Raw genomic sequence first — 12,270 nt, 5'->3', positions numbered from 1 at the left:
TGCAGGCATCTGGGGGGATTCTGTTACTAGTGGGAGCAGGCTGTGACTTGCCCAATAGGTGCAAACTCCTATATTGATACATGTTAAGTGGGAAATATGGCAGAATTCAGGTTTAATTCAAAAGCTTAGACTCTGCCCCACGAAAATTCCCAAGGCTTTATCTTTTGAAACATCTGTTTTTGAGATTGGAGAGCGGCATCCTATAGAAGATAAAATAGAGAATTAGTTTGGGCTTCCCAGAGCTGCAGAGCCCTCATCTTCCTTACCTGAAGACTAGTCAGTCCACGTGGGTTTTCAGAAGTAGATTTACTTGATTTGTACGGAAACCACACAGTATATACAGTTCATCAGGGAAGGCTGTGGGGTATGTATGGTCGTTCTTGGTTAACAGAATGCTGTTGTTGGATTATAGATGAGACCAACTTGCCGGCAGATATCCCTAGTTATCTGTCATCTCAGGGAACCTTAGCCGACAGACAGGATGGGTACATCTCCTCAGAAAGTGGAAGCCACCACCAGTTCGTCACGTCTTCAGGAGGCGGGTTTTTCTTACCACAACATGACAGCAATGGTAAGTGTTTAAAATGAACACAGGCTGTCATTGTTTTGAAATAATCTAATGGAAGGCTTAAATACAGTATCAATTTTCACAAGCAATCGATACGCTTATATATTGAGGAACTGGCCCAAGATCACTGGCAAAGCTGAAATTAAATACTATTATGCCTTTTTTCTTAAATACCAGAAAAATCTTGGTTTCTGATAATAAGAGAAGACAAGTAGGAGAATTAAAGTTTAATTTCTCCCTGCAACGTGATACTTTATTTAAGCTATAAATGTTCTTTGGCCCTGAATGTTCTCCTTTCTTAAATGATATTAACTGGTTTCATGTATGGTCTTAAAAGTCAAATGCTTTAAAATTCTATTAGAGAAATCAAATTCTAACTCTTGCTTTAAGAACTGCATGGTTTTAAGAACAATCATGGAGGCACCATAATACAGGCACACAGGCTTGGTTCAAGACCCGCTTCTGACACTTACCCCCTGTGTATCCTTGGACAGTTACATAGTACTTCCTTATTAGGTGGTTGTGAAATTAAATACAATGATGTTGGAAAACGGCATGGTGCTTGGCACATAGTAAGGGCTCCAAAAGAAGAAACTATTGGCATTCTTTTCAAACATTTTACCATCTTTTCCCACAAACATTCACTGACTATCTGCTCTTGGCGGACCCCGTAGTTGAAAGAGAACAGTATTTGTCTTCAGTCTCTTAGTGTAGGCAGTGGTGAGATGAAAATTGCAACAAATAGTCACAAAGTGCTTGGCAAGGCAGTGACGGAGGGGATAGAGATAGAAGATTTGCACGTACAGGTGGGTGTTCTGGTTAGACTCATTTGGGTGCAACCTTGTTCAAAGGTAGCAGGGTTTACTGAAAAGACATTTAGGAAAGTTTCAAACGACAGAACTGGAACATGATAATGTTGTGCGGCTTTTATGCTGGGGCTGGCGATCAACTGCTGTGAGCAGCTCTGGGGGCTACAGCCCTAGTGATCACGTGTTGCACAGTCTTTTCTGAGACTGACCAGTTCCTGCTTCCCAGGCACATGGCCCGTCACGGCATCTCTCTGCTGCACTACGTCTCTTGTCCTTCAGCTGCTGTGGCCACTCCTAACTGGCATGTCATTTCTGGGTTGTTTGGCTCAGATACTCAAAATAGCGGTTTTTGTTTTTTTGTTTGGTTTGGTTTGGCTGAACTCATTTTTGAGCTGGGCATTCAGAGCTGATGTGTTAAATACCACCTCTGGTCCTGCTCATCTGACTTTCTGGAGGAAGGGGCAGTGCTGATGGCATTGTGTGTTCCTGACCATGGCTGCTTTGGCTGCAGTGTGCATCTACAGATTAGTTTCTCTTGGAAGCCACTGGGGGCCGGTGCCCAGGGAACACATCCAGTACGATGGTTCATCAAATCCTCTCTTTGTAAGATGGCACAGATTTAGTCAGTTACTGTTCCGTAGGCCTCAGTAAATGTTTTAAAACCCTACGATAAATTTCTCCAGTTTTTTCTTTTAAATGCTTTTCTATCCAAGATTTTTATTTATATGTATGGAAAATCCCCAAAGTGGAGAGAATGTTGAAGGGTACTTAAATCAAATTCATTCAGTGACTGAGATATCTGTTTTAAAGGGACATGCCATATTGACAATAGTAGTGAAGCTGACGTGGAAGTTGCCACAGATCCATTCCTTTGTCCCTTTTTGGGGTCCTCAGGCCCTGTGTACTTGAAGGGGAATGTGTATGGCTCAGATCCGTTTGAAGCCTATCATACAGGTATGTGGTTTTCTTTCCTGAGTTCTGTTCTGTTTCTTGGAGAGACCTTCAGAAGCACTAACTCTGTCTCTTTCTGATGTTATCCCCAAATTTGAAAGGTTGTGGTCCTGACCTGAGAACAGCCTTAATGGACCACTGTGAGCCCAGTTACATAAAGAAGAAGGAGTGCTACCCATGCCCTTATCCTTCAGAAGAATCTTGTGAACTGAGTGTCAGTGACATAGGATGGCCTTCACATGTGAGGAAGTTAATCAACTCTACTTACTCTCAAAATGAAGGACCTGGAATGAAAAGTTTGTGTCTAAACAAGTCCTCTTTAGATTTTAGCCCAAGTCCAGAGCCAGCACCAGTTACTTCAAGTAATTCTTTCATGGGTAAGTTTATTAAACTATTAGACACTTTGACTCAGGACACCTATTCCAAGTTACATGTGGGAGAGCAACGAGTCTCAAATGTCAAATTTATGAAAGATGTTTTGTTTTTGTTTTTTTTTTTAAATGTTGTCATGACATCCTATGAGTTAGTATATGTGTTCCTAAAGGCAAAGTCAGACATGGGGGATTTTACTTGATTATGTGTTTAATCCGTAACTAAGCCTTAGGAGCTTTCTGGTTAACTCTGTGTGTGGCATCATCTAGAAGACAAGTTTTGGGAGTGACTTAGCTCCATTTGTCAGCCATGTGGAAAAAGTGGTTTGGGGCGACAGCAGCTTTTGGGGTGGAGTTGTATGCGCTGAATGACTGTGGTTTGGGATGTCTGGTGGGTCACCCTGTGACCACAGTCAAAGAAAGGGTGGACAGCATCCCACCTGGCAACAGCCGCTTGTCAGCCAAGCTGGACTGCTTGGTGGAGGAGACCGCCAGAGCCTTAAAGCATAAGTTGGTGGTGGTAGACACTGGCTAGCGCCAAGACTCATTTGTGAATTTTTTTGTCTAGTGCATGGGGACAGTGGATGGAAGAACTGAGATCATCTTTTCACTAAATGGAGATACGGGAAAATGAACTACAAATTGTCTTGTTTAAAAAAAAAAAAGAATTTTAAAATATTTTACCCAGCTTTTAGGAAATTTTATGTTTTATGTTTATTCCTTTTTTAAAAAAATGAAAATATCCTTTATATGACTGACAAGAATTTGACTCAGTTAAATACTATTTTGCCAGTAAAGAAGAAAGGGCAAGGCATAAGGATTATTTTGAAAGAAACTTTCCATATCCAGGCATAATTTACTTGTAACCAATAATCCAGATCTGCTTCATAGAGAATTGTGGACTGTCAAGAACTAAAGCCAGGATTTGGAAGAAATTATATCAGGGAACTTCATTGCTCAAAGATTAATATTACTGTAGGAGAGGAAATGTGATCAAGAATGGACATATGTATTCATTCCCCAGTTCCATTCTGTAAGTTCTCTCTCCATAACACAGATGCACATATATCTGATACCATAAATGACTTGTAGAAAACACTTGTGCTTACGGACTAAGATGCTCCTTCATTTGAAATGTGTTTTGATTTAAATGCAAGCCAAAGGACCCATATGCTCAAGGGGTTTCTTTCTTTCAGGAACGTTTGGAAAGCCTCTGAAGAGAGCTCATCTGGATCCCTTTTCAAGCTTTGGACCGCCAGTAGATTGTCAGCCAAGAGCCTTTCACCTGAAAGCTTGTTCTTCCCCAGACTTGGACTCTGAGTCAGAGGAATATGGGAAAGAAAGGACAGATTTTCAGCAAGAAAATCACACGTGTACTTATAAACAGACCTTAGAAAACCACAGGACTCCACATTTTCAGTCTTATGACTTGGACACATAGACTGAGTGGGAGCAAAGAAGAGCTCCAACATACTACCTCAAGTGGACTTTTATTTAAAAGAGAGAATCCTATGTTTTTAAATGGAGTTATGAATTTTAAAAGGATAAAATGTCTTATTTATGCAGATGGACCAAAATTACAAAACGTTATAAAAAATTTTATACTGGGAGTAACTTTCATATAAGAATACCTTTTTAAACTATTTTAACTTTGTTTTATGCAAAAAAAAAATCTTATGTAAATTAATGGTATGAATCCATGACTATTTTATGTATTTTTATAATGCCAGATTTCTTTTTATTGAAAATGAGTACTAAAGCATTTTAAATAATACCTGTCTTGTACCCTTTTTGAATAGAGTTCACTTAATTTTATTTTGCACATTGCATTTAATAAAATGTGTCATTTTGATCCCAAGCCCCATCTATACGATTACAGTTTTTATTGTTTTCAACATATTTTAGGCTTAATAGTTTTACATTATCATGTCTCAAATGGATGGAAATTATACTCAGCACATTAAAATATGAGCGAAAAATGACCATTCTGCCTATCACACAGGGTTGAGGTAATACGGACTCAAATCAGATTAGTGTATGTGAAAACACATTGTAAATGAAAAAGAGCGCCAAAGATTTGGGGTATATTAATTTATCCCTAACTTTACAAATGAAAAAAGATTTGTCGGTATAGTCTGGTATAATGCAGTACAGCCACCATTGCTTAAATCTCTGTACAAGCCATGTTTCTTTAATTATAATAATGCCTTATGTGGTCTAATGCCTTGTGCTTTTCCAAATAGTTTCACATTTACCATCCCTTTAATTATAACAAGAACGTGGTTTGTTGCACATTTCTATAGTTAAAATGCCTATAACATAGGTGGATTTTCATCCACTGTTCCAGGTGATGATGGGATGTTGATGGAATTCTTGGCTATTCTTACTCATTTCCTGACGGATGAGCAGTTCTAATAGAAAAGGTACTTTTAAACTATTCTGCAATATTCTTTAAGAATTAAAATATGTTTCTAATTTGGTCATCCTGTTCTACGTGTTAAAAACTAAGCATCAAATCTGTTATTTAAAGTGTTTGTTTTAGACAGTATTTAGATGAAAATGGCATTGCTTGACTGGCAAATATACAGAAAATGAATTATAGTCATTTTTAAAATTAGGCGACATTGTTCCAAGTAATTGACATAAACTTAAGTTTAATAATTCAAATGATTTTTTTTAAAGCAAATTCTTCTCAACATCTGTAGTTTAAAGACAAATCGTCTTGGCCAAGAGACATTAAACATGCATGGGAAGAGTTAACACCACACTTTAGCTTTAAAATCTAACCTGATGAAGGTGTGAATATACACCCTTGTCAGTTCTTTGAACTAAAGTGAAAGCAGATATTAGAAAAGCAGGTTCCTCTCAGAGGATATGCTGGGGGTGACGTTTTCCTACTTTGTGAGTGTACAGCTTTGTTGTTTGTGGGCCAGAAACCTGGACCCCAGACTGCAATAAGACTTTCCTCTTTTCATTTGGACACCAGAGTCCAGGGAGTTGATCTTCCCTGGACCACCAGTGACTAAGTACAGAGAAGTGATTCTGTATGCTTTGGCTTTTTCATCTTGCCAGATTTTCAAACTCTGATTGTTGATTTGTCTTCATTCTTGCCAGATGTGATGCAAGCATTGATAGGGTTCTAGCCAATGATTATGAACCTCTTTTAAAGGATTTAATTTTTCCAGACTTAGCCACAAAGGTTTAAATCATTAACACTTGAAATTCAAAAATTAGATTCACTCTACATTAATACAACATTCCCCTTTCACTCTGTGTGCTGAAACCTATGGATTACATATAATTGTAGGTGTATGGAGAAACAGGAGGAGCTCAATTTTTCGTGGACATCTGCAGGAAAAGAAAATATATATACAGAGAGAGAGAGAGACTCCATATTAAAATGCATCTACTGGGTATTAAAATATCCTAAAATAATACAGACCTCAGAAAAAAGTAGATATCAAATCATTTGGCTTATTTATCAGAAGAAATGCTTAAAATTTTCAATTTAATCTTTCTTTGCTTTCCGACAAAGACCAATTCATGTACAATGTATCTTAATAGATAGATACTCGCCCAACTTTGGCGCTGTTTTTTCTTCGTTACCAATGCTAATGAAAACATCGTTACTATGCATAATCTTGTCTGTTTTTTAGGATATTGGGAGATGAATATTCCTTAACTGTGGCAGGCAACATTTTACAAAATATAATCTCTGGAACATTTACAAACTTATTTTCACAGTCTTACAGAAAGAAAACAGAAGTTATTTCTCAGAATAAAGCCAATGGTACTATTTTTAAAAACTTGATTCAAAAAAGTTAAGTGATTTGGTATTTGTACACACCTGAGGGGTTTTGGTCTTTTTGGTTGAATGTGATAGGAAGTAATTCATAACCAATATTACAATAGGTGTGCTATGGTGGTATTTTTCAAAGAGAATGAGAACCAGATGTTACCGCAGAGTGCCTGTTCTCTGCCTCCCACTTTTGGAATCTGCAGTGGTTGGACTTGTGTAGTAGGATAATTTAGAACTCACTAGTTTTTTAAGACAGCATTCTATTAACACATTGAATAACTCAGTGTCCTGCCAAAAAAACTATTAGAGTCTTCAAAAAGGGGTACAGTTTCTTCGTGAATTGAATAATTTCAATGTTCTAGAAATATCCAGTTACCAGAACTTACCTTGTCCATGAGGTATTTCTTAAACTAATGTATTAAAAAGGCCTGAAGAATCTCAGATTTGTCCAAAAATGGCACAGAGGTACTTCACTTGGGATTTTCTTTTAAGAGAGAAGAGGGTTTACCAACATATGTTTACTGAGTTTTCCTAATATTTGGGACCATTTGTTTTTAGGTTTTTTTTTTTTTGAGAAATCTGATAATGATAGGTGTCTTTTAATAAAGATGTTTGATTTTACTTGAGATGTTATCAAGATAAAAAAAATTAAGTCTACATTATAGATAGAAATGTGTACAATTTCTCAGATTCTCACTACCGTAAAAATTGCAAGTTAATTTCTTATTCCTACTGTATTTAGTGTCAAGGGTCTGAATTCTTTTTTTTTCCAAATGATTTTTTATTATATTATGTTAGTCACCATACAGTACATCCCCGGATTCCGATATAAAGTTCAATGCTCCATTAGTTGCGTATAACACCCCAGTGTACCATGCAATACGTGCCCCCCTTACCACCCATCACCAGTCTATCCCATTCCCCCACCCCCCTCCCCTCTGAAGTCCCCAGCTTGTTTCTCATAGTCCATAGTCTCTCATGTTTCATTCCCCCTTCTGATTACCCCCCTTTTCTTTATCCCTTTCTTCCCCTACCGATCATCCTAGTTCTTATGTTCCATAGATGAGAGAAATCATATGATAATTGTCTTTCTCTGCTTGACTTATTTCACTTAGCATTATCTGCTCCAGTGTGGTCCATATATACAATGGAATATTACTCAGCTATAAGAAAGAACGAATTCTCAACATTTGCTGCAACAAGGGTCTGAATTCTGTATCCTCCCATATGATGATTGATATCCATGAACACAGAAATTATAACCAGTATTCACATGTAGCTTTTTATTAGAATTAGATTTTTTTAATTAAAGAATTTTTGAGAATGCCTTTAAAGGAATAAGGCAAAGCAATTCACAACTGTTACAATTTCACTCTCGGATTGCTATAATTTTCTCATATTATTGGGTTTCATCGTTGATTTTGGCTTTTAACAAGTTTAACTTTTTTTAAATCCTGTTTGAACATAACACCTAATGCTTTCATGAGATTATTGCCGTTGTTTTGGTAGTTACTTTGATGTTTCTGCATATGGTTTTGTTTTGATCTAGCTACAGCTCAGAGTTGAAATTTGATAGCACACTATCAGTTGTCAAACATTTCATATATACTTAGTTGTATGTTTTGAATAGGTGATGTAGAAACGAGTCAAATGATCCTTGTCCTAACTATCAGTGGGACAGGAAGCAGGTTCATAAATATTTATACTACACTGTGTTGAGTGCAATAGCTTAGTAGGGCCCCTGAAACGGACCCTAATTTTGTCTCTAATTCTGATTGAACTACCTGAGAGTTTTACATGCATTTCACTCTGCATGTCCTAGAACACGTTGATTATCTGGGTTTTTCCATCTGCATCCTAGAACAATTGCAGTTCTGGTACTCCCTTCCATCTTTAATTATCAGTAATCACCACTCCTGTGGATTTGGCACCTGAATGTCCTCAAGATTGTTTATGCCTCCCTTCTTAGCTGATTGCCACTGCCAAGTTCAGACCCTTATCTGTCTCTTGCATCAGTGTCTTCTTGTCCTTTGCCTCTCTTACCCAGTTCATTGTTTCACAGAATTATTTTTCTAAATAGATATGAATGTGTCACTTTGCTGTCTAAAAACTATTGATGGCTTAACTTTAAATCCCAGTTATGGTGTATAAGACCTTTCGCTCATTGATCCAGCCCACCCTTCAAGCCATACCCCCCCCAACTTTTCACAACACAGTACAGTACTCCTGACCAACCCCTATGCACCTTTGTGTTGATCTGTGTGCAGCTCAAAGTTGAAATTTGGCAACAGCACACTTGGGCGTATTTTCTCATTTTTGTTTCAGCAAACATTTTTGAGTATCTACTGTAGTAGGTCCTATCTTAGATGTTTGGGCTATTAACAAATATTAAAATAAATATTCTTCCCCAAAGAAACTCCTAGATACATGATGAAATTATTGCCCTGAATTGTTTTTCTTTGTTAGAATCGAGAACCTCTTTCAAAAGCAAACCTTTCCTTTTTGCCCCACACATAGCAATGATTTCCCATAGAACTTTATATGAACTGTCATGAGAAAATCACAGAGAAGCTATTAGTTACAAAGCTAGCTGTGATATCATTTATGAGAAATGCTAAAAACAGTTAACCTGTATGTCAATAGGACATCTAGGAAGAACTAGAGGAAATCAAAAGATCTGTATTTTTTTTTTTTAAAGATTTTATTTATTTGACAGAGAGAGAGACAGCCAGCGAGAGAGGGAACACAAGCAGGGGGAGTGGGAGAGGAAGAAGCAGGCTCATACCAGAGGAGCCTGATGTGGGGCTCGATCCCATAACGCCAGGATCACGCCCTGAGCCGAAGGCAGACGCCCAACCGCTGTGCCACCCAGGCGCCCCTGATCTGTATTTTTTTTTAAACAATCACCAGATGATGTGGTCTTACATTCAGTAGGATTATGAATTCCTGTTCAGTTTACTAAAAGTAAACAGATGGCCAGGTGCGTCAAAAAGTTTTTTTTTTTTTTTTTTTTTTTGGTTGAAACTGCACATATGGCTGCCCAGCTACTACGTATTACTCAGTCACCTTGCATTTAGGTGTGTTTGTAGCCATGTGACTTCTTCCCTCAGTGGAATGTGAACAGAGGTGTAAAGTGCCACTTTCAAGCTGGGTCCACAAAACCTTTACACACACCCTTCCATGGCCCTTTCCTGCAGCCATGATTGGAAAGCCATAGCCCAGAACGATTCTTTCTTGACCTCACCTGTAGAAAAGACTGGGTCTCTGAATGGCTGTATGGAATCTGGTCTCCCCACCAACCCAGAGTATTTGCTTTGAAGCCTAACTTAATGTAAGTGAGGAAAAAGTGTTTATTGCACTCGAACATTGTATTTTGAGTATACTTACAACAGTTTGTCTTGCCCCAATTTGAAATAGTAATTTGAATGTGAAGAACTTCCAACGTTCTTATTGACTTTGTTCTTCATTAATTTATAAAGCTCCCTTTTAAAAATGAACAGCTTGGCCTCAATGAGCAGCCCCAACACAGTTGCCAGAACATTGGTTCCGCTGTTATGGCAGGTCACTAAGCCTTTGACCCCACCAGCATTTACTGATACCTTCTTGCAGTTGTACATCCTGCAGCTGTTATAATGTCCTATTTCCATCTCAACTGTGGATACAGTTTTAAAGGAGGCTTATTGGGTATACTTGGTCATCTGGATTTTTGCAACTGTGTTTCAAGGTCTTTTAGCTCCTAACAATACATGAGAACCAGCAATGTGATAGGCTCTTGGGATATCAAAAATGAATAAGACGTGGCCTGGATCACGGAAAAATTCTTCTCTTGAGGAAGTCATACCCTGATAAAATGATGATTTTCTTAGGGTAAAATTCACAATGAAAGTAGATATTAACATAATCAATTAGTCGATGTGATTTGCCTTTCTCAGGACACAACTGGTTATAAGCTGATCACTACCAGAAAATAAAGGGCTATTGCCCACATAGCATAGTTCCTTTGAGTGGCCTGATAGTTTACATATCATATTACATGGATGCTAATATCCAAAAAGCTCTATGCTAATAATAACAACTGTATAGAAAAAAAAAACCATTAAATCTACGCAAAATCTCATTGTGATTAAAAGTTAGAATTTAATCGATAATGTTTAAATTTTAGAGCTATGCATTTATAACTTTAAAAACTTTACTATTAACATTTTTTTAATCTGAAAACTATACTCCTAGCTTTCCCATTTTTTTTCCGGCTGAAGCATACTGATTATTGAAACAATCATTTTCAGACATTAGACATTGGGAATCACAAAGGCAACGATCCCTAAGAAAATAAAAATTAATGAGGTGAACCCTATAATACCAGACTATGGCTCGGGAAGAGGGGCCAAATGGTGCCCAGCCATCTATCTGAGTCAAGGAGACAGAGCTGGGAGTCAAGATACTACATAAGAGAGGACTACACAGCGAATTCCAGAGATCTGCGGAGGGTCCCCTTTGAGTCTTTAGTTGAATACCCATTAGCACATACATGTGAGGCAACTACCCAAGGCCAGGAAAAGAAGAACCATTCAAAAGGATTAGAAGGAACAGTTCCTGAAGTTCCTAGGGGCCAGTAGTTGGTCCTACTAACCAGAGTGGAAAACCTCATAATTCAGTGGGCATCAGGAAGAGTACTCAGGACATTGCCTCAGTAATAGGGCAAAATTAGCCCTAAAGACTGCTCTGGTCCCACCTAAAAGGATCAAGGCTCAAAAGGATCAAGCTACTTCCAAAACAAAACTCAAGAATATTTACAGAAATACCAAAATACCCAGCACTCAATAATTTCAAATTCACAATATTTGATATAGAATTTTAAAATTACTGGGTGTGTAAAGAAGCAGAAAAAAATATGACTTGTAATAAGGGAGGGGGGACTCCATGGTTAAAATCATACCTAGAAATGACATAGATAATAGAACTAGTGGACAAGATGCTTAAAAACTTATAACTATATTCCATATATAAAGAACATTTTATCTTATTATATTATCAATGAATACAATGGAATGAGGGTTTGGTTCTCGTAGGAGAGTCAGAGAAGATTTAACAAAGGAGGGAATATTTGAGCTAAGTCTAAAGAGATAAGAAGGGGCAAAAGAGGGAAAGGAAATTTTAGGCCCTGGAAATAGCAACCGTTATCCAAGAGTGGTGAAGGCATGGGGTTGTTCAAGGACCAGTGAGTGGCCCCTGGTGAAAGAAAATGTAATTTTTGTGGGGACTAATGAGATGCAGCTGGAGAGACAAGTTGCCACCCCTCCATCTTAATCTCTTTGCCCTCCATCTATCAATATGGTTATATGAGTCCTATAAAGCAATATTTATATTCCCTAAGCATTACCTCTAGATTATCATCTCTCCTATTTTTCTCAAACTTCTCAAAAGCATAATTCCACTTCAATCTATGAGAGAGGAATTTGCTCAAATTCAATTGAAATTGCTTTTGCCAAGATCACCAACAGAGATCACCAGTACTCCAAACTTCCAAATTTCCTCATGTGTTTAGGTCCTCACTTGATGGACCTAATACATTGCTGCATAATCCCTACTTTCTGAATCTCTACATTCTCTTATTCTACTCTTGTCCTGCCAATCATTTTTTCTTGCTCTCCTCCATGGATGCTTCTTCCACGCCCCACTCCTTAAAAAGCAGTGTTGCTCAGGGATTAAGCTGATTGGAGCATCCAATGTTTATCTATTCTACACCGATTAATTTTCTATTTGTTTTGTGTA

At 37.8% G+C, this 12,270-nt stretch overlaps 1 protein-coding gene across 2 annotated transcripts in view; it reads left to right on the top strand.

Annotated features, from left to right (window-relative positions):
* LRIG3 (leucine rich repeats and immunoglobulin like domains 3) overlaps positions 1-4,567 on the top strand; it is a 47,699-nt gene extending 43,132 nt beyond the window's left edge. Inside the window, exons 16-19 of one of the 2 annotated variants that reach the window (XM_011220792.3) lie at positions 413-571; positions 2,272-2,331; positions 2,430-2,705; positions 3,896-4,567. In XM_011220792.3, coding sequence (XP_011219094.1) covers positions 413-571; positions 2,272-2,331; positions 2,430-2,705; positions 3,896-4,140 — 740 coding nt within the window. In that variant the 3' untranslated portion in view covers positions 4,141-4,567. Of the gene's footprint in view, positions 1-412; positions 572-2,187; positions 2,332-2,429; positions 2,706-3,895 lie in introns of both variants that reach the window. The other variant, XM_002916031.4, reaches the window with a different exon arrangement.
* Positions 4,568-12,270: the final 7,703 nt, after the last annotated feature.

The sequence above is a fragment of the Ailuropoda melanoleuca genome, chromosome 15 (genome assembly GCF_002007445.2).
Source record: "Ailuropoda melanoleuca isolate Jingjing chromosome 15, ASM200744v2, whole genome shotgun sequence".
Taxonomy (NCBI): domain Eukaryota; kingdom Metazoa; phylum Chordata; class Mammalia; order Carnivora; family Ursidae; genus Ailuropoda; species Ailuropoda melanoleuca.
This window is presented reverse-complemented; position numbering and strand designations above follow the sequence as displayed.